A 25419-nucleotide genomic window follows, 5' to 3' on the forward strand; every position below is an offset into this window, starting at 1 on the left:
TAATTCATGTAATTACAAGTACTTAGACTAGGCTTGGCCCATGGTGAATTCTTAAGAAATGTTAGCCATTCTGAATTCTCCCTTTGTTTTACTCATCTGTCTCCCCTGTGGCCTTTTACCTACCGTCCTTCCCAAAATGATCCATGCAAATCAGCTGGTAATCTTGAATTCTGTTAGCCTAAGTGTTATTCCATTTCATCAAACACCTTCAAGCAGGTCTGAGTTCCCTGGGCCCCACCCCAGTTACATTCAATAGTTGTTTGCTGAATGAATGCGCAGCTATTCCTGGCAGTTGGCTTTTTGGGCCTGCCGTTTCTAGAAGCTTCCATATCCCTTGTTTTGGGAGCCAGTACTGACCCTCAGCCTCTGGTGTTTGCCTGCGGTGGAATCAGGATCTGGAGGGCTGAGCACAGGAAGGGAAGTGTGAGCTACTCACTACCTGTTCACCTGCTACCCGCAGGTGACACTGTGGTCATGGTAGAGGAGCAGCCTCATTTCACCCTGTCTTTACCTCACTCCCAGGCGTGCATGCTGTTTCGCAAAGAGTCTACCTTCTTTCCGACTGGCAATCGCTATGGCATCTACTATAAATGATTTCTTGTTAAGAGCAAGGACTTTCAATCTGACAGAACTGGCCTGGCCTTGTGAAAGGTGCTTAACTTTCTAAGACTCAGTTTCTCACCTGCAAAATGGGGATAATGGTAGTGTTCATCTCGAGGGTATTAAAAATGCTAAGTATACCTAACATAAGGTGCTTAATACAGCGTCCGGCACAATGATAAGCACCGTGGTGGCCGTGACAGCTAATTGCCAATATTTCCAGCCCCTCCACCCACCATGGGAAGCACTTTCTGGTCCCTTTATTGGGTAGCACCTTGTGACCCGTTCTGTCCAACGAGCTGTACGTGGCTACTGGCAATGTTCAAGATGGCGGCTGGTCTGTCAGTCCTGGCGTGAGCGGACCTGGATTTGGAGATTGAGCCAGGACCGTCATTATCTGTGATGGCATGATAAACCTTTGCTGTTTTAAGCCACTGAGATTTTGAGGTCGTTTGTCCACACGGCACAACGTAGCCTGTCATGAGAGAAAGGAGCAGTACAGAGATGTCCACCAGAAAGTGTGTCCGTGAGAACTGTGCTGAACTTTGCACAGATGATGCTGTGGTCAGGCCATTCCTCCCGTCTCATGTTAAGTGGAGAAGCACTGGAATCGAGTCAGAAGGTTCGAATCCTGCTTCTCCACTCACGTGCTGGCCAGAGACCAGCCACCTGGCCCCTCTGACTTTAAGTAATTTCATTTGTCATATGGAGATTGTATTAGGGTCCTCTGGAGAAACAGGACCACTAGGATTAGTTCTCTATCTCTTTCTAGCTCTATGTATCTCTCTATGTGTGTGTCTCTACATAGATATCTAGAAAATGATTTATTGTGCGGTTTTGACTCACGTGATTGTGGACATTGGGAAGTCCCAGGATCTTGCCGTCTGCAAGCTAGAGGTGCGGGAAAGCTGGTGGTAGTGCTACTGGGGACCAGGAGAGTCAGTGCTATAATTTCTAGTCCAAGTCTAAAGGTCTGAGACCCAGAAGTGCTGAGAAGACAGAGGTTTCAGCTGGAGCCGAGGGGAAGATTTGCCCTTCCTCTGCCTTTTTTTTTTTTTTTTTTTCTATTCCGGCCCTCAACAGATTGGATGAGGCCCGTCTGCAGTGGTGAGGGCAATCTCCTTCACTCAGTGGACTCATTCAAGTGCTAGTCTCTTCCAGAAACCCCCTCACAGGCACACCGGGAAACAGTACCTAACCAGCTCTCTGGGCATCCCTTTGCCCAGGAAAGTTGACATGAGAAATTATATGGGAAAATCACAGGGATTTTCATATCCTTTCATATCTCACAAGGATATTTTGTAAAAAGATAAACTTAGGGCACCTGGGTGGCTCAGTCGGTTAAGCATCTGACTCTTGATTTCTGCTCAGGCCATGATCTCATGGTTCATGAGTTGGAGCCTCACATCAGGCTCTGTGCTGGCAGCATGGAGCCTGCTCAGGATTCTCTCTTGCCTCTCTCTGCCCCTCCTCTGTTCACGCTGTCTCTGTGTCTCTGAAAATAAATAAATAAACTTAAAAAAAAATAAACTCAGTGTTTTTTATGACAATGTTTTGTACATGTTAAGCATTGTGTTTAATACTCTAAATCTCGGATGTGGGGTAATATTTGTCCCAGTTCTCTTTCTCTCTCATTCCCCACAAAAATGCCCTTGCCATGCTCAGTGCAAGGAGGAACTTTCCTTCCTCTTCCATGGGTTTCTGAAGCAGGTGTGCCATCCAGCCCTGTGTCCCATTCATCTTGTGAGAAAAAACATCAAGCAGAACATTTTAAACACTTCTATTTTACCTTTCAAGGATAGGTATCTTGAAGTTCTTCTTTTTTTTTTTTTTAAGTTTATTTATTTACTTTGAAAGAGAGAAAGGGAGAGAGAGAGAGAATCCCAAGCAGGCTCTGCACTGCCAGCACAGAGCCTGACACAGGGCTCGAACTCACGAACTGTGAGATCATGACCTGAGCTGAAATCAAGAGTCAGATGCTTAACCACTTAACTAACTGAGACACCCAGGCACCCCCTTGAAGTTTTTAATGAAACCAAGCCCTTCTGTTTTTAAGCAGGTTGTTTCTGGGTAGTAAGATTGGTTGGAATCATTTCTCTTTGCTAGTGAAAGCATAGTAAACTTGGCTCTAACATCCAATTTGCCGTTAATTTGCTTAGCTCCCTGTGGCCTAGATGAGACCCAGGTGGCAGGTGAACTTCTCCAAATTGCGTGTCCTCAAATTTTGGAAAGTGCTTATTTATGTGGTAGCCGTGGTATATGTTTAACATAGAAAAGTGGGTTACAAATATTTCTTTGGGAGAGGGGAAGACACCATGAAAAATGAGCATGCTCCCTAGCTTCTCAAAAATCTGGGTCAGTGATCACAACTGTAACTAATTCTTTGGTAAATTCAAACTGACTTATAAGAAGATGCATTTTGGGGGCACCTGGGTGGCTCAGTCAGTTAAGCATCCGACTTTGGCTCAGGTCATGATCTTGCAGTTTGTGGGTTCGAGCCCTACATTGGACTCTGTGCTGACAGGTCAGAGCTTGGAGCCTGCTTCAGATTTTGTGTCTCTCTCTTTCTCTGCCCCTCCCCTGCTCGCTCTGTCTCTCAAAAATAAACATTAAAAAAAATCAAAGAAGATATATTTTTAATATTTCAGGTTTTTTTTCAAGCTACTGTTTCATTGTGTCTATGGCCACAGAGCTGTTATCTACTGTATGTTTTCATACACTAAGAAGGCAGACGCATTCAACTGTCACTGATTTTTCAATAGGTGTGGTCACTCCTGTCAGAGAAAGCCGTCCATATACCTTTCAGAACCCAACAAATCACAAGAAGACACATTTCCACCAGATCTTAGTTCGATACTTCCAACGGCAAACCACTTTCTGGAGGGTATTTGAGGAGCTGCCGTGGCATTTGAAAATGAGTGGCTCCTGGGGGAGTTTGTGCAGCTTTCTGTCAAGTCCTAGGTAAGACGTGTCCTCTTTATGTGGCGTTTGGGCAGATTTCGTTCCTCCTTTGCCAAACACTTTGTTCGGATACCCATGGCTCGTTTCAGCAGGGCACATTCATTCACTTAGTCGTTCGGCAACCCATTCATTCATTCGGATGGGCCCATCATTCAGCACCAGTTTCTGTGGCTGATGGATTCCCAGCGTTGCTCCATTGGATCGTCTGGCTCTGCAGTGTTCTCTTCCCTCTTGAATCCACATGGATTCCTCTCAGAGAGGAGGATTCCAGAGAGAGAAGGACTTGTGGCTGGGCAAGGACAAAGGATTGGCTATATTCTCCTGCCAGACCCACCTAATCTCCCCCCTTTCCTTTCTTCTCCCTCCTCTCCACCCTTCTCCTTCTCTTCATCTCCCCTACTTTCTTGTCCTCTTATGTACCCCTTTGGCAGACGTGTATCGTTGACCCACTCTGTCTCCCATGTTCTTGGAGGGCCCGGGCATGCAGGAGTGAGTGAGATCTGGCTCTATCTAGCTGGGCAGATGTGGAGCCAGAGAAGAGCCACACATGGGGGACAGTGCTTCGCTAGAGCAAAGACCCAGAGCTGGGCACGCTCGGGACAGGGAGGGGCTTGCTCCGCCTGGTAGATTCGGGGAGCCTGCCTAGAGGAGGGGCCTCCTGGACAGAGACGCGGCAATGGCTTTGACTGCTTAAGAGGGACAGGTTCACATCTATCTGGTGACCTACCAAAGTCGTAGTGGTCAAGGAGTTTATGAATAGGCTAATGGAATGGGGCAAATCGAACAGCTTCCTTCAAGGCATGAAATACTAAAATGACTCACATGAATTCATTGTGTTACAAGTATCACAGATTCTGTATCGAAGATCCAAAACCTGAGCTTCTGGACATGGCTGCACCTCATCCACTACTGGAATGTGTTAGCAGAAGTCGGATATGATGCTGCTGGGGCCTATTTACTCACAGTGGCCAAGGTTAAAGCTGAGAAGTGCCATAAAATGAGGAAGAGACATACACTGTCAGGTACAGTGAGTAGCTAGGTTTCCATAGTCCATTTCGCTGGGATGTTAAGTGGCCAAGAGTTACTGTTCTCCCGTTTCCTCATCTAATTCCAATCACTCCAACAGACCTCCCTGTGTGTTCCTACCCACAATGTAGGCCACCAATTTCTGAAGCTAGGAAATGGGGGGGAAAGTGTTAATTCTGAAATGGCTCCTCTGTATCGTCTTGCTGTGGCTGTTTCCTATGCATTTTTTCTTTCTCTATTTTCTTGTGGCTTCAACCACACTGCTAACATCTCCCTCCTTGATCTGCATTTGCAGCCTTGATGGCCTTTTGGAAGGTCGGTGTATGTGACCCCTTTCCTGAGAGCCACCAACAGTGTTGCTGCTTGATCAACAGCTTTCCTGAGTGACCAGCTGGGTAGTTCAGATGACATAGATGCAAATCCGAATTATTTCGGATACTCCCTCCCAGCTTGTTCTTTCCGTGTTCCCTCCATCTGCTCACAGTGCCCCCAGCTCCCTCCGGTGCCCCTCACTCAGCCCTGGAGACACGCCATTGCTGTCGAGGATGGCTTCGATCTGAATTGCAATGCACTACTTGGACTTGCTGCCTAAGGGCTTGGATCTGGACAGCACTTTGGCTCATATTTCTTCCCTTTCTCCCTTGCCTGTCTCTCTCTCTCCCCCTGTATTTCCGGGCTCACTAAACGGTAATAACATTCATTCATTCTTTCAACAGATAGTAACTGCGCACCTTCTCTGGGACATTGGACTCACTGGGCGCTACTGACATCATCAGTGAACTAGTTCATCGAATTCAACACTAGTTCAAAAATGACCCCTGCTCTCATGGTTTTGCCGTCTAGTGGTCATAATAACAGATCTTGAGCATTTGTCATGGGCCAGGCTCTAAGTTCAATTCTTTATATGTCTTTTGCTTGATTCACGTCAAATCTCTGCAGTCCTGCTAATGCCTTGGTTGAAACTCAGGAAACTTGAGTCTCGGAGAGGTGAAGCTGTTATGCCCAGAATTCGTGATCCCCAAATACCGCCAGGGAGCCGAGTCCCATGCAAAAGCAAAGAGCCTTTATTCGAGCTAGCTCGAGCTCAATCCCCTACCTGCACCCGACGCAGCGGTGAGATACCAGGGAGAGAGAGCGAGTTTCAAAAGGACAAAGGTTTTATTGGGGCCTAGGGGCAGTTGGTGAGGTAATGGCTATGGCCTCAGCCGATTGGTTGGGGAAGGGTCCTGGGGAAGGGTCCGAGTCCTGTTAGGCAGGTGAGGGGGGGGTTACTCAAGGGGAGGAGGTGTGGTCAAGGTGAAGGACACAGAACAAGATGGAGTCGGCCGGCGTAGGCCCGCCCTTTCAAAGCGAGTTGCCCAAGGTCTCCCGGGTAGTTAGGAGTGGATTTGGGCTGTGGTGTTCCAGCATCCCTTTTGGTCCTTAAGCATGTAGCCTTTACCTGTATTCTCACTGCCACGTATGAGTTATGTACCTTTGGGATTTCTCCGATCCACTAAACCCTCCGTGTGGAAGGACCCAAACGATCCTCCACAGATTCCAGTGTGTCGAATAAAGCCAGGATGCCTCTGGAATTGCATCAGTGCTTAGGGCTGTAGGGCGGAGGAAGCAGGGAGGGGGCGGGAGGTGGTGTGGGGGGAGCACTGTATGTCATAGGAAGCTGGAAGCTAGCCCCCAGAAGAGATCTTGAGGTGGGGGTGAAAGTCCTTCCTGATGATGTCACCCTGCTTGTCGGCACATGGTTGTTATGGTGATGGAAAGGCCTGGGGGCTGGGGGTTGCCAGTGGGAGGAAATCACCTAACATTTCAGCGTGTGAGAATTTTCTGGATGTAAATGAGCCTAGTTCAGAATGTGTCCCTTTGAGTTAGGCTGGAGACATGTGCAGGGCTTTCTGGTGAGTCCATAAGCATGCCGCTCTGAGCTGCTGCTGGGTAGTCTCTGCTTACTCCAGACCCCGGGTGGGGGGGCTCCTTAGCAGGGGGTCCCGGCCTCCATCACTGCTGCCTTTGCCACCTTCCATCTTCCTCACCCCTCGTGTTCAGTCTCGGCCGATTCCCATAGATTTTACTTGGGAATATGGCCTCTTGCATCCTCTCTCTCATGGCAACCAGGCCCTCATTCCCTTTCTCTCATCAGTCTTCATAAAGCAAAGCAGAGTCAGTCTATGGCCATTTGTGTGTGAGTGTGTGTGTGTGTGTGTGTGGGGGGGGGTCTTCCTGAAGTCCTCCCATTTGGGTTGCTGAAAATAGAAGTCGTAATGTTACAGCAAATACTCAGCGCCCAGGAAGAGACAAGCCCACGCACTCTCGGGGAATCAGAAAAGACTGTTTATTGCCCACAGGTGCTGGCCCAGCGGGGTCACCTCCAAAGGCTGAGCCCCGAACCTTGGCATTGGCCTCCTTTTATGGCTGGGAGGGTAGGGGGTGGAGAGACAAAACAAAAAGGGGAGGGGGCCCTTATCAGTGGTGTTATCTGGGCAGTTAGTTGGTGGAGGCAGCAGGCAAACAAGCTTACGGAAGCCAAAAGTATGCAAGGGAAGCCTCGGGCATCTGGCTAGCCCCTTTTATCTTGTTTTTACTAGCTTTTCTTCTCAATAAGACTTGCCACCAAAGTGATAGAATAGCCTTTGATTCATTGGAATGGGTTTAATGATAGCAGGAATCCTGTAGAATCGTCAGAGGAGGCTTTCCAGGGGTCTGGTTGCTGTCTGGGCCTCCCCCAGACATGGCTTTTCCTACCGTGGTTATGCAGCCACACGCAGTCCTGAGACATTCTGCCCTCCTAGGGTGCTGCTGGAGGCAAGGCCCTTAAGCTGGAATGTTCTTTCAGGCAGGTTTTTGAGAAATCCTGTATTATGGGCTGCGGTCTCAGGAATTGCTTGCCACTTCAGCCCTGTCCTCCCTTCTAATAAAGAGGTCTGGGCAAGCGTGCTTTGCCATGATTACCAGCTGATCCTCTGAATTAATTCAAGCGTTCACCGAGTGCCTGCGTCGTGGTGAGCCTGGTGCTAGAAGCCAGGGACGCAGCAGTGGACAAGACAGACAGGGCTCCTGCCCTGATGGAGCTTATGGCAGAGTATAGAACAGACCCTACTGAGAAGTGCAGCTGAGGGAGCAGTACACGGTGGTGGTGGCCTGGCCCGGAGCCCGGAGCAGGAGGTGTGGCCTTGTCTCAGGAACTGCAGAAGCCACTTTGAATAAGTGACATTTCACCTGAGGTTTGGAGGAGGAGTGAGAGCTGATGGGACAGAGGGCCGAGGGAACAGCATGTTTGAGGACCCTGAGTCAGGGGGAGAGTGATGAACCTGAAGAATTCAGCAAGGCCAGTACGGGTCCAAGAGAAGGTGGGCAGGCTCATCAGCCTGATGGGGGTGCCGACGGGTGTGTGAGGTCACTCCCCACCAGGAGTCTGTGGCTGCAGCTCCGGAAAAGAATGCGTGCCCCGCCCCCGTCCTAGGGCCTGCCGCCGGACTGTGTGCTTTGGCTCCCCCTGGTGGCTGTGATGAGAACCAGAACCCTAACTTGCTCGGTTGGTGGAAAAGACGCCTGGCTCTGAGTCTGGAAATCGCTTTTGCCCCGTGCTTCCTGCCTGTCCACTTGCTTCCTGGGTTTGCCCTTCCTTGCGAGATGCCTCTGGGCAAGTTACATCTCTGAAGGAAGGCCGGTCGGGAGGTCTTTGAGTCTAGAGGACAACGCCAGGGTCAGGTCAGGTTTTACAGATTATCTGTGATATGATAAGCTTGTTTTTAGCTGGAGTCCTGGGTCACAAAAAAGTAGAGAGAATCCATGTCTGGCTGCAGTTGCATTTTTAGACAAAGTCAAACACCAGAAGAGACAGACTAAAAACAGATGTGGCAGAAGGACTGGTCCCAGAATGGCTCCATGTTGGCAGATGGCTGACTACTCTCCCAGGTGGCAGATGTGGTGGGTTGGGGAGAGTCCTATTGTTTTGCAGGGTCAGGCTTTCTTGTTGGAGCAAAGGGTAAATGCATTACAGTGCAGGATCTTGTCAGAAGGTTGTAGTAAATGGGACAATATCAGCTTTTCATGAGTAATGTATGATGTTTTGCCCTCTGATACTTTTGGAAACTTCTAAATATTTTAGATGGAACAAATCATTTATTACAAATAATTTAAAAAATAGCTCAACAGAAAAATAAAAAGAACAAAAGACAATTTACAGTAGCCACAGGAAATATGAAATATCCACGAATAAATGTAACAAGAAATGTGTGGATCTTTATTTTTATAAAACTGTTTCAGAATTATAGAAAATAAAATTTTAGTATATAGGGAGACATACCATATTCTTGGATAGAGCAACTCAATATTGTAAAGCTGTCGGTTCTTCCACAGTTGATTTATGTACATAAGACAATTCTAATTGAAATCCCAGTGGGATTAAAACATTTCTAAATTTTCAAAATGATTTTAAAGTTCTTGGAGAAGAAGATATGTGAGAGTAAGAGTTTAAAATAATGAGGGCAATTTGAATGTCAACTTATTTAAACATATTATGAAGCTGTAATAATTTTAAAAATGCTACTGGGAGCAAAAATAGACAGATCAGTGGAAGAAAATAGAAAGCTCAGGTACAGACTCAGGTATAGATATAAAAAATTAGTAAGTGATAGAAACTTTTCAAATTAGAAAGATTATGGAATAAATTGAATAAATAGTGCTGTGATAATGGTTCACTACTTGGTAAGAAGTTAAGTTACCTGAGCCATTACACCAAAATAAATCCCAAGAAGATTAGAGTTAAATGTAAATTAATGAAATTGTATGTTAAAAAAAAACTATAAGAAAATGTTGGCGTCTAAGAAAGCAAAAGAGTAAATCACAAAGAAGACAGTCGATAAATGTGTCTAAATAAATGAAATTACAACATGTAAATCAAAACAAAACAACACAACTCAGAAAATTAAAAACACAATTATAAGACTAGTGATAACTGGCAAAAATATTTGTGACATATGTGGCAGGCAAAAGATTAATACTTTTAATAAGTAAAATGCTCTTAAATAAAATAATGAGCCCTTCAATAAAAATAGGCAAGATCTTGAGCAGGCCATGCAAAGAACATTTTTAGTTCTTGTCTGACTTTACTTCTTATCACTGATGGATATATATATATATATATATATATATATATATATATAGTTTTGAGAGTGAGAGAGCGAGAGAGTGCAAGTGTGTGTGCACACATGCGAGCAAGGGAGGGGCAGATGGAGAGGGAGAGAGAGACTCCTAAGCAGGCTCCACACCCAGGGTGGAGACTGATGCAGGGCTAGATCTTACCATCATGAGAACATGACCTGAGCTAAAATCAAATGTGGGACGTTTAACTGACTGAGCCACCCAGGCGCTCCACCAAGTTTTGAATTCTAATAAGGTCTAACTTAATCAGTATTTTCTTTCATGGGTTATGCTTTTTGTGGTGTATTTAATAAATCATGACCAAAACCGAGGTCACATAGGTTTTTTTCTGTTTCCTTCTAAAACTTTTGTAGTATTTCATTTTTTTTTTTCTAACGTTTATTTATTTTTGAGACAGAGAGAGACAAAGCATGAACGGGGGAGGGTCAGAGAGAGGGAGACACAGAATCGGAAACAGGCTCCAGGCTCTGAGCTGTCAGCACAGAGCCCGACGCGGGGCTTGAACTCACGGACCTCGAGATCATGACCTGAGCCGAAGTCGGCCACCCAACCGACTGAGCCACCCAGTCGCCCCTGTAGTATTTCATTTTATATTTACGGCTATGATCCATTTTGACTATGTGTTTTGCAAAAGGTGTAATATCTCTGTCTAGATTAATTTTTTTTCATACGGATGTTCAGTTGTTCCAGAACCACTTGTTAATTAAGACTTCTTCCATTGAATTGTCTTTGCTACTTTGTCAAAGATCAGTTAGACATCTAGAGAAGATTTATTGGTATTGTATTGAATTTATAAGTCAAGCATCTTAACAATGTTGAGTCTTCCAGTCCATCAACATAGAATCTCTCTCAGTTTATTTAGATCTTCTTTGATATCCTTTATCAGAATTTTGTGGCTCTCTGCATATAGATCAAGTACATATTCTGTTAGATTTAGGCCTAAGTTTCTCATTTATGGGGTACTATTATAAGTGGTATTGTGTTTTAAATTTCTAATTCCAATTGTTCATTGCTGGTCTATAGGAAAGCAGTTGGCTTTTGTATATTAACCTTGTATCCTGCAACCTTGTTATAATCACTTACCAGTTCTACGAGTTTTTTGTTGATTCTTTGGGATTTTCTACACAGACAGGTCTATCATTTGTGAACAAAATCAGTTTTATTTCTTCCTTCCCAACATGTATATCTTTTATTTCCTTTTCTTGTCTTATTGCACTAGCTGGGACTCCCAGTATCATTCAGTAGGAGTGGTGAGAGGGGATATCCTAACCTCAGCTTTTTACTGCCATCAGTGGCTCACCAGCCACCATCACTTCTCACCTGGCCTATCGTAATGGCCTCCTAACTAGTCCTCCTACTTTCATTTTTGTTCCAAAAAAGTTCCATTTCTGTTTAGTAGCCAGAATGAGCTTTTAGGAATATAAACCAGATCATGTCACTTTCCAGGTTAAGATCATTCCAGAGACCTGCTGCTGCACCGATACTAAAATCTGAACTCCTCAGTTTAATTTATAATCGTTTGTACAATCTACCCCCGACATGCCTAGGTAGCGTCATCTTATAAGAATCTTCCTTTTGGCCTCTAGATGCCAGCCACTCTGGCCTTCTTTCTGTCCTTCAAGTACATTCTGCCTTTTGGCCTTGGCACCAGCTGCTGCCTCTGCCAGGAATGTTCTTCCCACTCATATTTTTGTAGTACCAGTTCTCTCTGGTCATTTAGATCTCAGCCAAAGTGTCACTTTCTCAGAGTGGCCTACCCCATCTGATGTTATACCTAGTCATTATCTTGTCAGTGGGTTTTAATTCTTGGCATAGCTTTTACTGCTACCTGACTTTGTCTAGTTTCCTTTTTGTTTTTAAATTAATTAATTTATTTTTTATTGTCTGTCTCTGCTCCCTGCTGCCCTCTCCTCTCTGACCCTCCCAGCTGCTGGGATGTAAGCTCCACGAAAGGAGGACTCTGCCTCTTGTGTTCACTGCTGTGTTCCTGGCACCCACAGCAGCACCGGGCATGGTGTGGCTGCTGAATGGCCCCTTCCTATATCTCCACCCTGATCCTGAACCAAACAGCTCGCTCTCTCTGCTCTTCAGTCCCCTAAGCACCTTGCTTTTTCCTGCCCTAGAGCCTTTGCATTGTGCTCTTCCTCTGCCCAGAATTTTTACACCCTCCCTCCCTCATTTTGCTGCAACAGCTTCTATTCTTTTTTAAACTCTCAGCTCAATTGTCATTTCTATGGAGAAACCTCCCGTAGTTCATATCACCATCTCTTTCATGGTTCTTTTCATGGTTTGAATTTATATTCATTTGTATGAAGGATAAACTGTCTGGATGTAGCCCCACTTAGCAGGATGGCTTTCTTATACTTGGTGTGTCCAGAACCGTGTTGAAGATGACACACGTCCCGCTGGCATGCCACATGTGATGGTAACGTTGATCGCATTTTACTAGAGCGAAATGGATGTGGGGCTGTCACCATTCACACAAGATTTTAAAAAGAAAACTTTACCGGGGCGGCGGGGGGGCATCTTTATACTCCATTTTTAAACCTGTCTGAAACCATGGCTTGGAGCCAGCAGAGAAGGCTGTGGCTGTGGATTCTAGTGCAACCATCAACACTGCTATTCGGGCAGTTAAACTTTACGCCCATTCCAAGCTGTAAATGTTAGTCGTCCCCCCCCCCACACCCCATAAAGAGACCATTAACTTAAAAAAAAACAACACATAATGTATAGGATGATCTCAAGTTTATTTTTTTTTGAGAGAGTTTATAAATAAGTTTATTTATTTTGAGAGACAGAGAGAGCACAAGCAATAGAGGGGCAGAGAGAGAGAGAGAGAGAGAGAGAGAGAGAGAGAGAATCCCAAGCAGGCTCTGAGATCTGCTCTGAGCCCGAAACAGTGTTTGATCCCACAACTGTGAGATATGACCTGAGCTGAAATCAAGAGTCGGATGCTTAACCAACTGAGCCACCCAGGTGCCCCTCAAGTTTGTTTTTAAAAAATGTGTATGGAGCATCTGGGTGGCTCAGTCGGTTAAGTGTCCAACTTCAGCTCAGGTCATGATCTCGAGGTTCATGAGTTTGAGCCTCATATCGGGCTCTCTGCTGTCAGTGCAGAGCCCTCTTTGGAGCCTCTGTCCCCCACCTGTCTCTGCCCCTCTCCGTTCGTGTGCTCTCTCTCTCTCTCTCAAAAATAAACATTAAAAAAATGTGTTTGGATACATGCAAAAGATCAGAGGTGCATACAACAATATGTTAATGCAGATTATCTTTGAATGATGCAATTATGAGTGATTTCTTCTTTGTACTTTTCTCTATTTCTCAATTTTCCTATAATGTACACATACTAGTTTTATAGTGAGAAAAGTTATTTTCTTATCTATCCCAACTATATGTTTGTGCTAAGTAAATGAACATGAAGATGTGGTCAGTGGCAGGAAGGGTTCATGAATGAAGATTTGTTGGAGCACTGAGATTGTTAAATTGAGTGTGGAACATAGTGAATGAACATAGTCCATTCCCACCTGAGCCCTTGACAGGTGGGCTGGACCTGGTAATCCTCATAGAATTTGCAAGACCAAGCCGGCCCTGGGCAAGGGCCCATCCCTTAGCTCTTTGTCCAGACCACCCTCAGCTGCTCTAAGCAGCTACTTACAGTTCTTAGATTCCTTTGTCACTTGGCTTGACCCACCATTTCTCATACCCACCTTAGGTCCGTTTGCTTGGATGGCCACTGTGGACGAGAGTCTTGTCTCTCTCCCTTGACTCTGATTTGGTTTTAGCTCTTGGACTCGAAGCACTACGGCTTTGGTTCAAAGCCTCCTGGCCTCTCTGTGGTGCTGAGGGCTGCAATGCTTTTTGTTGGGAGCCTGGGATATTGTCTGACACATAGTAGATGTTCAATAAATGTTTGTACTGTGCACAAATGGTGATCCCTGGAGAAGTTGGCAGAAGGAAAACAGGAGTGCATTCATTGTCTGGGTGGCCTACAGCGTGAGCGATGGAACAGATGAAGAACAAGGAATATATTTTTGTCCAGCAGATTAGATGCAATAATTTGAAATGAAACAGTCGTCAAATGTAGAAGTTCGTATACTGGGATGTTTGGGAAGAAAAATTCTGAAAATGATGACTTTGTAGTACCATGTATTTAACTGAATCTTCAAGTTAAAAAATTCTGTGTATTTTCATTTGTATATAATAGGGTATAACACACACACACACACAAACACACACACACAGACACACACAGTATGTTCCTTATTTGGTCCTTTTAACATTTTGTTCTTTCTGTCAAAGCCAGTAATTCAAGATAGTTACAACAGAGGGCAGAATTGTGTAAGTAATTTAAACACCTTTTTATTCTTGCCTGACAATGCCCCCCAAGTTCAAATTGCAGGATTATATAGACTGCACTATAGAAATACTCTTTGACTCTCTGGTTTTCAAATTTTACGTATCAAAAGATCATTTAAAAGCATTAGAGTTGTTGTTTATGTCATTGTTTGAAATACTTGGTAATATATGTAAACATTCATAAAAGCAAAAAGCTAATCCCTTGAGAGAGAAATACTGAAGTGTGGATAATGTGTTTAACTCCTGTGTCAAGATTAAGTATTGGATGCTCTTTGTTCCTTTCTGAATATGCTTTAGGTTTATTTACCTTTACTTCCATTCTAGTGCTGGAATGCAGGCTTTTTGAGGTTACCACCATGGACAAATGCCAATTAATGTTCTTTATTGTGAAATTTCTGAAGCTTATGGGCAAGATCAATGAAGCAGAAGGATTATTCTTGACTGTCGAGAACATGTTAGTGCAGGTAAAGTGGGAAGCCACTTTATTTTTTTATTTTTTTTTAATTTAAAAATTTTTAATTTTTCATATAATTTATTTAATTTACATCCAAGTTAGTTAGCTTATAGTGCAACAATGATTTCAGGAGTAGATTCCTTAGTGCCCCTTACCCATTTAGCCCATCCCCCCTCCCACAACCCCTCCAGTAACCCCCTGTTTGTTCTCCATATTTAAGAGTCTCTTATGTTTGGTCCCCCTCCCTGTTTTTATATTATTTTTATTTCCCTTCCCCTATGTTCATCTGTTTTGTCTCTTAAAGTCCTCATATGGGTGAAGTCCTATGATATTTGTCTTTCTCTGACTGACTAATTTCGCTTAGCATAATACCCTCCAGTTCCATCCACGTAGTTGCAAATGGCAAGATTTCATTCTTTCGGATTGCCGAGTAATACCCCATTGTCTATATATACCACATGTTCTTTATCCATTCATCCATCGATGGACATTTGGGCCCTTTCCATACTTTGGCTATTGTCAATAGTGCTGCTATAAACATGGGGGTGCATGTGTCCCTTCGAAACAGCACCCCTGTATCCCTTGGATAAATGCCTAGTAGTGCAATTGCTCGGTCATAGGGTAGTTCTATTTTTAGTTTTTTGAGGAACCTCCATACTGTTTTCCAAAGTGGCTGCACCAGCTTGCATTCCCACCAACGATGCAAAAGAGATCCTCTTTCTCCGCATCCTCGTCAACATCTGTTGTTGCCTGAGTTGTTAATGTTAGCCATTCTGACAGGGGTCAGGTGGTATCTCTGTGTGGTTTTGATTTGTATTTCCCTGATGATGAGTGATGTCAAGCACTTTTTCATGAGTCAGTTGGCCATCTGGAGGGAAATTGCTTTAAATCATTCAGATGTGATTCCTTTTGTGTTAGATATTTTCAGCCATCACTTACCTTTGTTCCTTTGTAAGTTAGTCCACAAAGAGAGGAATTAACAATAAATAACAAATAAAAAATTAATTACATCAATTAGAGAAGAAGCTAACTTTAATCCATACCCCAAACTGTAGATTAATGATGACAAGAAGTGAATAGATAGGAGTCATTTTTGAAGGAATATATAGAATAGGTGCCAGTTTGTGGGGGGAAAAGAGGAATGTTGATAAAGCAAAAAAAAAAAAAAAAAAAAAAAGAATAATTGATTGAAATGAACTAATAACAGACCGATTAAGGTCTTGGTTACGGTTTTAATTGGTTGTAATTTTCACAAAGATGTTGGGGAAGGTTGATTATCTTGTCTCTATGTTGATTTTTTTGGAAATACTAACTTTGGCTTTCTTGAATACACTGAAAGTTTTATTCATAATGCATAACTATGTTTATGATGACATTTAACTGCCCTTTAAAATAATTATAAATTTTTACTGATTTCAGTAGACCAAGAGTGGTATAACCGAAGACAAAACTGTTTTTATTTTAAAACAAAGACCTTCAAGTTTTGATAAAACACTGCCTCTGCCCCCATCACACACATCTTTATAGAAGGAATTCTTTAAAACATTTTTTTTTAATGTTTATTTATTTTTGAGAGAGAGAGGGGGAGAAAGACAGACTGTGAGTGGGGGAAGGGCAGAGAGAGAGGGAGACACAGAATCCAAAGCAGGCTCCCCTGATGTGGGGCTTGAACTCACGGAGTGCAAAATCATGACCTGAGACAAAGTCGGATGCTTAACTGACTGAGCCACCCAGGTGCCCTGGAAGGAATTCTATCTAAAGAGATTAAGAAGACCTACCACTATAAGTATCTCTATGGTGGAGACCATGCTTATTTACCAGTTTTGTGTCCTCCGTGGCGTATTACAACTTACAGGTGCCTCATAAATGAATCAGTGAGTCAGTCTGAATTTGCAAATAACTTCATGTCCTTAGAAGGCAACACAGGGTAGTAAATAGAGCATGTGAGGTTTTCGGGCTGACCCAAATTTAAAGTGCTTTGGCACTTACTGTTGTGTGACCTTGGCAAGAATTTTGACCTCAAGGGGTTGTTAACAGGGTCAAGTAAGAAAGCGTACAACCCACTGCACACGATGTATGGCACATAGTTGCTGTTTTGTGAGTGCTGTCTATGGGTTATAAAGTAACGGAGGCCTAGGTTAGAAATAATAAGAGAGCTTGATTTATACAATTTTGGCCACTCCTTGGTCTTTCAGGGACTGGAGTCCAGTGATTCTCTGCTGTCTTCTTATGACTGTGGACTTTCCCCCTGCACCCCCGATTTTTTTTCCCCCATGAGATCCAGATGTTCATCACTGACAGGTGTCTCTCTGGAGAGCACCAGTTATCTTATTAGGTAATCACTGAAGGCCTGGTTGCAGTCATTCACTTAGTCATTCACTCATTCATCTACTCACTGAGGGCCCAGCCTCGCCTGAGCACTGTGCCAGGAGTTGGGACGAGAGCGGTGAGCGAGGCGGGCGCAGTCTCTGCCCGCACGGAGCTCCGTGTCTGGCTGGAAGTCACTGCCAACGTCCCCAACGGTGATGAAGCATCATCTGTAAAATACATGGCTGTGAACCGACAAGGCAGCTTCGCAGGAGGCGTGTCAGAGCTTAGACCTTCGAAGGGCATTTCCCTCTTCAGAGAACTCCTTTGGGAGGCATCAATCTTAGGATTCCGCTCTCAAAATAATTTTGGTAGAGTTCTGTGGGACTAGCCACCGTGGAGATTATTGAAAGGATTTTCTTCAGGCTCTGAGGGTACTTCCAAAAGAGACGTTCTGAAACTACTTTGGTGACGACGACGACGTCTTTGAAGTAGGTGCCCACCCTTCTAGAAGGGGGAGGTTCTCATTATTTGTGACGTGTTCTCATTCTGTACTTCTATCACTGTCCTCGCTACTTCTGCTGAAGTTATTGAAAAACTTGAATGCATGCTTTTCAATGGGGAGGCAGTTTTGCCCCCATGGGAGTATATGGCAACGCCGGAGAGATTTTTGGTTGTCACAGCTTGCGGAGGGCAGGGTTGCTACCGGCATCTAGTGGGGAGAAGCCAGGGGCACTGCTATGTACCCCACGTGCATAGGACACCCCCTCACTCCACTCCACACACACGCACAACTCGGAGTTAGCCTGCCCCAAATGTCAGTGGTGCTCAGGTTGAGAAACTGATTTAATTGTTAAAAAAAAAAAAAAAAAAAAGTAGGTCTCCGGTGCCTGTGTGGCTCATTTGGTTAAGTGTCTGACTCTTGATTTCGGCTCTGGTCATGATCTCACAGTTTCTGAGCTCGAGCCCCATGTCCGGCTCTGTGCTGAGCTGCTTGGGATTCTCTCCTCTCTCTCTCTCTCTGCCCCTTCCCCACTCATGAGCATGTACACACACTCTGTCTCTCTCAAAATAAATAAATAAACTTACAAAAAAAGTAGGTCTCATGACTCTCCCCACTCCAGTCTCACAGCAGGTACCCCAGGCAGCTGGAAATCCAGAAGATACTTTTGTGAAGGGGCCTCTGGTTATGCATCGGGAGCTCACTTGTTAAGAAAATGTATATAGGGCAGAGCTTTGGAGATAGGAGGTCTAGGTGAGACATCCTTCCTTTCCTCCTTGCTAGCCATGTGGGCTGGGGTGACTTACTGAATCTCTGGAGCCTCAGTTTCCCCAGGCGTAATAGAGGAGTAATAATCCCCATTTCGTAGCATTTCTGTACACATCCATTGAGGTCATGCATAGCAGGTGCATAGCTCAGCCAGTGCTCTGAAGGTCACGTGGCCAGTGCAGACCATGACCTAAGAATGGAACTCTGTGAGTGCTTCAACCACTGTGAATATAAACACGTATTTACTGAGTGCCCATGAAGCTCAGAGCTGGGATTGTGGGGTCTCTGCCCTCAAGAAGTAGATAGTCTGGAGTTAGAATAAAAGATGTTTTCATCAAAAGGAAGCTTGACCATATTCCACCGCATTTGCCACACTGATGAGTGGGCCACATGGGCAGTGAGACTCAAGGGCTGCGGGACCACGGTGGCCTGGCAGGGGGCTGGGAGCTGTCCCGCTTGCCGTGCCTGGGGCTTCTGCCCCGCTCAGGCTGACCGGAAACATGGCCGGGACACGGGGAGGCCTCAAGGAACCCCTGAGGACTTGAGTCTGGTTGACAGGGGTGGGGAGATCCGAAGAGGAAGCTGATATGGAGAGGAAGACAATACATTTTACATGTTTAAGCTACCGCATTTGCAGCTGGGGCAAGATACCCAAGTGGGTTCTCCAGCCAGCTGGGGGAAAGGTAGGGCTGGAAATCTGGAGAGAGGCTGGGGGGCATCTACATACATGTGAGTGCTGAGACCAGGGAAACAAGGACCTCTGAGTGATGGTAGGAGTTGGTTACTGGGAAGTTATGTATACTTAAAAGGAGAAAAAAGACCTTGTGAAGCAGTAAGAGATTAGAAGAGGGTCGGGATATCATATTTCCTCCAAGCCAAGGAAGGAGGGCTGCTTAGAGGACTGGACAAATGAGGACTGAAGGAAGGCCCTTAGGTCTGGTGAGTGGGGCGTCAATGGTAACCCGAGAGACGGAAGGGGACATATGTGGGAGGAACCGAACTGTAGGGCTTTAAGAGACAAATGTGTGATAATGAAATGGAGAAGCAGCATGTATTGCTATTAGTTTGAGAAGCTTGTCAGTGAAAGCAGAAAGATGAAAAGTCACGATATTATCGACTTCAGGTGAGGTTTGATCCAGGATATGTGTGTTTGTGTGGAGCAGAACAGGAGCCAAGGAGAGGGGCAGATTGGAGATGCCCATGGGGACTCTGTGAGGGGAACAGGACTCTGACAGTTCAGGGAGGGGTGAGTTCTTGGAAAGGAGGTTGGGCACTTCTTCCTCTGAGATAGAGAGGAGGGAAGAAAATGGGTGAACACAGGGCTAAGTTGAAATTTAAAAGAAAAGGGTAAATGAAGTATACCAGACTGCAATTTCCTGATATCTATTTCCCCCTTTCATAGTAAGCAATGTGCCCCCTCCTGAATGTTTAGCCTGACAAATGATTGTTTGGAAAGAAGACTAAGTTTCCCAGCTTTCCTTGAAGCTAGATATGAGCTCATGCCTAAGTTTTGGATGATGAGATGTAAGTGAGAGTGATATGGATAACTTCTAAGAAGTTTTCATGAAGTGAAGAGTCTGACCTTCTCCTCTTTCCTCCTTCCTGCTGGTTGGATTGTGGATACAATGGCTGGAGACGCAGCAGCTGTTTTAGACAAAGAGGCATCCTTGGGAATGGAGGTCAGGCAGGGTCAAGCAACAAGACAAAAGGTATCTGAGTCTCTGACACTGTGGTGTGTCTGTAGCTCTGGGCCACCCACTTCCTGACTTTTGCATGGAAGAGAAATCAAGTCACTGTTCATTTGGGTTTGCTGTTGCTTGCAGCCAGTTGTAAACCGAACCACTACCTGAGGGCAATCTGAGGCTTTGTCAGTACAGCCAGCATGGACGCCATCTTTGAAGTGGAGGATAGGAAGTGCGAGCAGTAGGGGTCTAGGATAGATCTAGATCTAGGTCCAGGATGGCTGCTGAGAAAGGGGGCACTTCTAAAGATACATATGACGGACGTGTGAAAGAACTACAGGCCTGTGGGCCCAGAGGTGCCGTACCACACCTGGCTGCCTCCAGGGCTCAGGGGGTCAGTATCTCAGAGCAGAGGTAACCCATTTCCCAGACACCTGTTGGAAAGCTCTTGGGTCAAGCTGCAGAAGGTCAGTGTGACACGAAGAGCACTTTCAGTAGGCACAGGAGAGCAGGAAGAATTCAGGCCAGGGAGCCAGGATCAGTCAGTCCTTTCCTGGCTAACACCACGGTATAGCATAAACTATTACATACCCAGTGATGATGGTGGTTCATTTGAATAGGGTATTACTTGTTACCAAACGTACTCACAGATATTCTTGTTAATGTTATGTTTTCTGAAATGGGATATTAATAGCAAGATAACCCATCTTTAACTAATTTCTTGCATCGGACATTTAGAAGATTGTAACCAACTGGAGTGTTCTTATGTGTTGAAAAAGTTTTGGTAGAGGAGTGATTTAAGTGCCCCTGAAATAAATATGCTGAACCAGTAAAGGGAATTTATTAAAAAAAATTTTTTTTAATGTTTATTTATTTTTGAGACAGAGACAGCACATGAGTGGGGTGGGGCAGAGAGGGAGACACAGAATCCAAAACAGGCTCCAGACTCCAAGCTGTCAGCACAGAGCCTGATGCGGGGCTCGAACCCACAAACTGTGAGATCATGACCTGAGCCGAAGTTGGACACTCAACCGACTGAGCCACCCAGGCGCCCAGGAATTTATTTTTTTTTTCAACATTTTTTTTTTAAATTTATTTTTGGGACAGAGAGAGACAGAGCATGAACGGGGGAGGGGCAGAGAGAGAGGGAGACACAGAATCGGAAACAGGCTCCAGGCTCCGAGCCATTGGCCCAGAGCCTGACGCGGGGCTCGAACTCACGGACCGCGAGATCGTGACCTGGCTGAAGTCGGACGCTTAACCGACTGCGCCACCCAGGCGCCCCAGGAATTTATTTTTTTTAAAGTTTATTATTTATTTTGAGAGAGAGAGAGAGAAAATCCCAGGCAGGCTCTACACTGTCAGCAGAGAGCCCAATGTGGGGCTCGAACTCACAGAGCATGAGATCATGACCTGAGCATAAGTCGGATGCCAAAGGGAATCTAAATTCGAGTCTCTAAGCAAAAATGTGTCAAATGTAAAATAAACAGATGTCTGGTCACCCTGGAATTCAAGGGCCATTTAGATAGTGTTTTTGGGTGTTCATTTGAATGCTAGATAAAACCTTCCCTGGGAACTTTAACATATGTGAGACATTGTCATATCATTCTTCAAAAATATTTGTTACGACTCTTAACTAACAACCTCTGAAAACATTTCCCCAAATTTGGTTTTAGTTTACAATGTCTCCCAATAGCGATTTCATCCTTTTATAAATATTTAGAATTCTCTAAGAAAAGAAACAATGTAAAGCCTACCGTCTTTTGCAAGTTCATTATAAAACGAGCCTCTCTTGGGTGGGTGGCTACTGTGCCCAATCTCATGCGGAGTTCCCTCAGGACTGGTGTCCTTTTCATTTTGTGCAGACTCAGTCCCTGACAGAGATGCTTCCCAAAGTACAGAATGCTACTGGAGAACTCTATCTTGAAGTAGGGATGACTCAGGAGGAGTTCCAGTGTTTCCAGAGAGCATGGTCGAACCTGATGGATATTTCCCCCAGCGACGTGAAAGACGGCCAGGACTTAGTGAAGCAAAAAGGTATGGCGGACACGTGCAGAGAGAATAACCCGATGGGTTTCAGAGGTAGATCGACTCTTGGCTATTCCCACCCACCAAGAAAGGGGAGTGGGTGTATGTGCTTTTGTGCACTTGAGTATTTTGGCGGGCAGGTGAGGGTTGACCATTAACCCTCCTCTTCTGACAGAGCAGCCTTAGGGCATGTTGAAGGCCGTTGTGTTGTGCCTCAGGAAGGGGGCCGTTCAGAGGACTCTGAAGCCTGCCTTTCTGGGTTTGAATCTCACCTCTCCACTTACTGGCTCTCTGCCCTTAGACGCATGACTCAACCTTTCTGGGGCACCTTTTTCATATTTATAAGGGACGGATAAAAAGAGTGTCGATTGCACGTTGTTGTGAGACTAGAGGTGTTCGTAAGAGACCGTGAGACATGCAGAATGGTGCCTGGCATATAGTTAGGTCCTCAAGGGAGCCGTTGCTTTATTCTCCAGCATTTGATGCCCGAGGCTGCTGTGGTACCGCTAATAGAGCAGAGACAAAGAATGTTTAGTGAATGAAGATATTAAGCATTTTCGACCCACTGATTTACAGTCAGACTAAGCTGAAGGATTCTAGACTTGTGCCATATTGAAATGGCTGCATTCATTAGCTTTTGTTGTATAACAAACCACCCCAAAGCTCAGCCATTCCAACAATGGCCATTTACCATTGTCCATCGTCTGTGGGTTGGCTGGGGGCCTTCCACAGGTGTGGGGTGGACTCGGCAGATGAGCGCTGGGCTCACGCGAGTGTCTGAGATCAGCAGGCCTGGCCAACATGGCTGCCTGGTCTACCACGGCTTCATGTAGATGTCTGGTGGTTGTCTCCTCAGATGACGGGGTGGCTGGACCATGGGTTCCTCATCCTGCAGGAGGATAGCGAGGGCCCGTTCACTTGGTGGCTCACAGGATTCCAAAAGGAGGGGAGCAGAAGCCTGTGCCCAGGCACTAACCTAGGCTTAGAACTGGCACAGAGCCCCTTCAGCAGCATTCGATTGGTCAAAGTGAGTCACCAGCCTTCTCTCAAAGGTGGAGAGAGACTCCACCTCTTTCTTTAATTTTATTTATTTATGTTTTATTTTATTTTTTTAAATTTACATCCAAATTAGTTAGCATATAGTGCAACAATGATTTCAGGAGTAGATTCCTTAAGCCCCTTACCCATTTAGCCCATCCCCCCTCCCACACCCCCTCCAGTAACCCTCTGTTTGTTCTCCATATTTATGAGTCTCTTCTGTTTTGTCCCCCTCCCTGTTTTTATATTATTTTTGCTTCCCTTCCCCTATGTTCATCTGTTTTGTCTCTTAAAGTCCTCATATGACTGAAGTCATATGATATTTGTCTTTCTCTGACTGATATTAGCATAATACCCTCCAGTTCCATCCATGTAGTTGCAAGTGGCAAGATTTCATTCTTTTTGATTGCTGAGTAATACCCTATTGTCTATATATACCACATGTTCTTTATCCATTCATCCATCGATGGACATTCAGGCTCTTTCCATACTTTGGCCATTGTTGATAGTGCTGCTATAAACATGGGGGTGCGTATGTCCCTTAGAAACAGCACACCTGTATCCCTTGGATAAATGCCTAGTAGTGCAATTTCTGGGTCGCAGTGTAGTTCTATTTTTAGTTTTTTGAGGAACCTCCATACTGTTTTCCAGAGTGGCTGCACCAGCTTGCATTCCCACCAACAATGCAAAAGAGATCCTCTTTCTCTGCATCCTTGCCAACATCTGTTGTTGACTGAGTTGTTAATGTTAGCCATTCTGACAGGGGTCAGGTGGTATCTCAGTGTGGTTTTGATTTGTATTTCCCTGATGATGAGTGAAGTTGAGCATTTTTTCATGTGTCGGTTGGCCATTTGAATTTATTCTTTGGAGAAGTGTCTATTCATGTTGTTTGCCCATTCTTCATTGGATTATATGTTTTTTGGGTGTTGAGTTTGATAAGTTCTTTATAGATTTTGGATACGAATCCTTTATCTGATACATCGTTTGCAAATATCTTCTCCCATTCTGTTGGTTGCCTTTTAGTTTTGCTGATTGTTTCCTTCACTGTGCAGAAGCTTTTTATTTTGATGAGGTCCCAGTAGTTCATTTTTGCTTTTGTTTCCCTTGCCTCTGGAGACGTGTTGAGTAAGAAGTTGCTGCGGGCAAGATCAAAGAGGTTTTTTCCTGCTTTATCCTTGAGGATTTTGATGGCTTCCTGTCTTACATTGAGGTCTTTCATCCATTTTGAATTTTTGTGAATTGTGTAAGAAAGTGGTCCAGGTTCATTCTTCCACATGTCGCTGTCCAGTTTTCCCAGCACCACTTGCTGAAGAGATTGTCTTTATCCTATTGGATATTCTTTCCTGCTTTGTCAAAGATTAGATGGCCACTAATGTTTGTGGGTCCATTTCTGGGTTCTCTATTCTGTTCCATTGATCTGAGTGTCTGTTCTTGTGCCAGTACCATACTGTCTTGATGATTACAGCTTTGTAATACAGCTTGAAGTCCGGGATTGAGATGCCTCCTGCTTTGGTTTTCTTTTTCAAAATTGCTTTGGCTATTCGGGGTCTTTTCTGGCTCATTAAGGATGATGTTAGCATTGGGTCGTTCATATATGGCTTTTATGATCTTGAGGTATGATCCTTCTATCCCTACTTTCTTGAGGGTTTTTATCAAGAAAGGATGCTGTATTTTGTCAAATGCTTTCTCTGCATTTATTGAGAGGATCATATGGTTCTTGTCCTTTCTTTTATTGATGTGATGAATCATGTTAATTGTTTTGCAGATATTGAACCAGCCCTGTATCCCAGGTATAAATCCCACTTGGTCATGGTGAATAATTTTATTAATGTATTGTTGGATCCGGTTGGCTAATATCTTGTTGAGGATTTTTGCATCCATGTTCATCATGGAAATTGGTCTATAGTTCTCCTCTTTGGTGGGGTCTCTGCCTGGTTTTAGAATCAAGGTAATGCTGGCCTCATAGAAAGAGTTTGGAAGTTTTCCTTCCATTTCTATTTTTTGGAACAGCTTCAAGAGAATAGGTGTTACTTCTTCCTTAAGTGTTTGGTAGAATTCCCCTGGAGAGCCATCTGGCCCTGGACTCTTGTTTTTTGGCAGATTTTTGATTACTAATTCGATTTCTTTACTGGTTATGGGTCTGTTCGAATTTTCTATTTCTTCCTGTTTCAGTTTTGGTAGTGTATATGTTTCTAGGAATTTGTCCATTTCTTCCAGATTGCCCATTTTATTGGCATATAATTGCTCATAATATTCTCTTATTATTGTTTTTATTTCTGTTGTGTTGGTTGTGATCTCTCCGCTTTCATTCTTGATTTTATTTATTTGGGTCCTTTCCTTTTTCTTTCTGATCAAACTGGCTAGTGGTTTATCAATTTTGTTAATTCTTTCAAAGAACCAGCTTCTGGTTTCATTGATCTGTTCTACTGTTGTTTTTTTTTTTTAACATTTATTTATTTTTGAGACAGAGAGAGACAGAGCATGAACAGGGGAGGGTCAGAGAGAGGGAGATACAGAATCTGAAACAGGCTCCAGGC

General features: G+C 44.5%; 1 protein-coding gene across 1 annotated transcript in view; it reads left to right on the forward strand.

Annotated features, from left to right (window-relative positions):
- Nucleotides 1-25419, forward strand: part of LOC131518992 (putative tetratricopeptide repeat protein 41) — an 87218-nt gene that overhangs the window by 43559 nt on the left and 18240 nt on the right. Inside the window, 4 exon segments of the mRNA XM_058741580.1 lie at nucleotides 3363-3561; nucleotides 4405-4583; nucleotides 14428-14567; nucleotides 21682-21853. Coding sequence (XP_058597563.1) covers nucleotides 3363-3561; nucleotides 4405-4583; nucleotides 14428-14567; nucleotides 21682-21853 — 690 coding nt within the window.

Source organism: Neofelis nebulosa, chromosome 8 (assembly GCF_028018385.1).
Source record: "Neofelis nebulosa isolate mNeoNeb1 chromosome 8, mNeoNeb1.pri, whole genome shotgun sequence".
NCBI classification, from domain to species: Eukaryota; Metazoa; Chordata; class Mammalia; order Carnivora; family Felidae; genus Neofelis; species Neofelis nebulosa.